The sequence below is a fragment of the Chelonoidis abingdonii genome, chromosome 2, assembly GCF_003597395.2.
Source record: "Chelonoidis abingdonii isolate Lonesome George chromosome 2, CheloAbing_2.0, whole genome shotgun sequence".
NCBI lineage: Eukaryota > Metazoa > Chordata > Testudines > Testudinidae > Chelonoidis > Chelonoidis abingdonii.
The window spans coordinates 161,223,528-161,225,688 of record NC_133770.1 but is presented as its reverse complement, the minus strand read 5'-3'; the positions used below and the strand labels follow the sequence as shown (position 1 = coordinate 161,225,688).

Genomic DNA, 2,161 nt, shown 5'->3' with positions numbered 1-2,161 from the left:
CCTTCCGGTTGGGCCGGGGCGGGCGAGAGCGGGCTTCCGGTGAAGCGTTTCCGGGTCCCTTTGTCCAAGGTGCCGCGGGTCCCGCATGTCGCGGACCTGCTCCGCCTTTGCCCGCAGGTGGGTTCCGGTTCCGGTTCCGGTTCCGGCCGCTTTTCCCCCGTCGCAGCTACGCGGGGTGTGAGGGGGCGGCAGCGTCTCCCCCCTAATCTGGAGGGTGAGGGGGGCAGTGCCCATCCCGCCCTAGTACGGACCGGGCCCCCCTCCCGGGTGCGGGCAGTGCCCGGCCCCAACTCCCCCGGGCTGTGCCGCCTCTTGCGCCTCGGCTCCGGGAGCGGGCGCGGCCTAGGGGCGCCCGGGGCTGGTGGTGGTCGGGGACGGGGGGAGCCGGTTTAAAGGACTGTGGCTGGCTGGGGGTCGCCCTGCGCCTGAATTCACCCAGCACCTGTCTGGCGAGGAGAGCGCCCCGCTGGGGTTCTGGGCTCGCCCTGCTCTTGGCGAGGGGGGCAGATTTGTGCTGCAGCCTTTGTCTGTCTCTCTTCCTTCTAGACAAGGTGAAGCTACCACCTAGGGAAGACGAACAACCCCATCACCCGAAATGGCCCAGTTCAAGCGTCAGAAGTCTCTGCGAGCTGGCAGCCTGCAGGGAGCGAGGCCGTTCTCAGGTCAGCTAGCCCGACACCTGGGGATGTTTTCTGCAGACTTGAGCAGTAGCCCAGCTTAATTGTAAATGGCCTAAGTCAGGGGTTATCAGACTTTTGTACTGGTGACCCTTTTCATGTACCAAGTCTGGGAGTGCAACCCCCCTTCTACAATAAAAACACGATATATTTAACACCATTATAAATGTTGGAGGTAAAGCAGGGTTTGGGGTTGAGGCTGACAGCTCATGACCCCCCCCCCATGTAATAATCTCATGACCCCCTGAGGGGTCCCAATCCTCAGTTTAGGAACCCCTGACCTAAGTGATGAGGCTTCCCTCACTTTTCCTGGGGAACCTGGACTCAAGTATTTAATCAGAGTGGGAGAGAACCAGGACTTCTGAGTTCTGTTCCTAGGTGCTGTGCCTGACTCACTCAAGAATTATCCACATTTTATTTATGGATAATAAGGTGGTCTCACAGCCTGGAGCCCCTGGACTTCCAGGAGCTAAGCAGATCAAAGCAAGCATATCTATCACATTGAGGAGATTTACACTTCAAGACTCCTTATAATAAATTGAAAGGGGGTGGATATTTTTTTGCTGTTTTTTAAAATTAAATAGGCACTGTGTTGTTTTTAAAATTATTATGAAGGACAAGTGTAAGCTTTGTTGTAACATGTGCTGTTTGCCTGGACTGCTCAAGACCTGATTGGTTGTGTAGCAGAAACTCTTTGAGTTGGCTTTTTAAATATCTTCATGCTGTTTCACATCTGATACTTCTTGATGAAACATAGGAGCCTTGGTTTATAACCGGCTTATTCAAAGTGATAGAAGTTAGGAAAGTGAGATCTTGAAAACATGTTGCCATTTTCATAATGTGATAAAAATACTGTAATGATCAATAATGTGTAATAAGCATCTCATAAAAACAAATGTTATGAGACTTGACATTTTAGTGAAAGGGGTTCACTGGTTGTTAAAAGATTGGGAACCACTGCATTAGGAGATACATGCTGGGTAGAGGCAGCATCTTCCATCCCAACTCCCCACAGTTTGGTATGCTAAGGGTTGGAGCTTCCCAGGGCATTGCTTCTGGATAACTCACTGGTGCTACCAGAGTTTATCTGGTTCTCTTGCTATTAGGCATCTGGAAAATTGGACTGCTAATTACAGGTCAGTGTCTCTTCTGCTTGCCTCCCTGTAATCTGGGCTGAACAGGTTGGTGGTTGGTACTGAATGGCTTAGAGTATGTCTACATTACGGGATTATTCTGATTTTACATAAACAGATTGTATAAAGTCGAGTGCACGCGGCCACACTAAGCACATAAATTCGGTGGTGTGTGTCCATGTATCGAGGCTAGCATCGATTTCCAGAGTGTTGCACTGTGGGTAGCTATCCTGTAGCTGTCTCATAGTTCCCGCAGTCTCCCCCGCCCATTGGAATTCTGGGCTGAGATCCCAATGCATGATGGTGCAAAAACAGTGTTGTGGGTGATTCTGGGTAAATGTCGTCACTCAT

The 2,161-nt window shown here is 51.1% G+C and overlaps 1 protein-coding gene across 7 annotated transcripts in view; it reads left to right on the top strand.

Moving 5' to 3' along the window:
- CCAR2 (cell cycle and apoptosis regulator 2) overlaps positions 1-2,161 on the top strand; it is an 11,267-nt gene continuing 9,106 nt past the window's right edge. For 3 of the 7 annotated variants that reach the window (XM_075062755.1, XM_075062754.1, XM_032800931.2), the window contains exons 1-2: positions 116-214; positions 547-662. In XM_075062755.1, coding sequence (XP_074918856.1) covers positions 596-662 — 67 coding nt within the window. In that variant the 5' untranslated portion in view covers positions 116-214; positions 547-595. Of the gene's footprint in view, positions 215-513; positions 663-2,161 lie in introns of those variants that run through there. The other 4 variants (XM_032800932.2, XM_032800929.2, XM_032800933.2 and 1 more) reach the window with 3 other exon arrangements.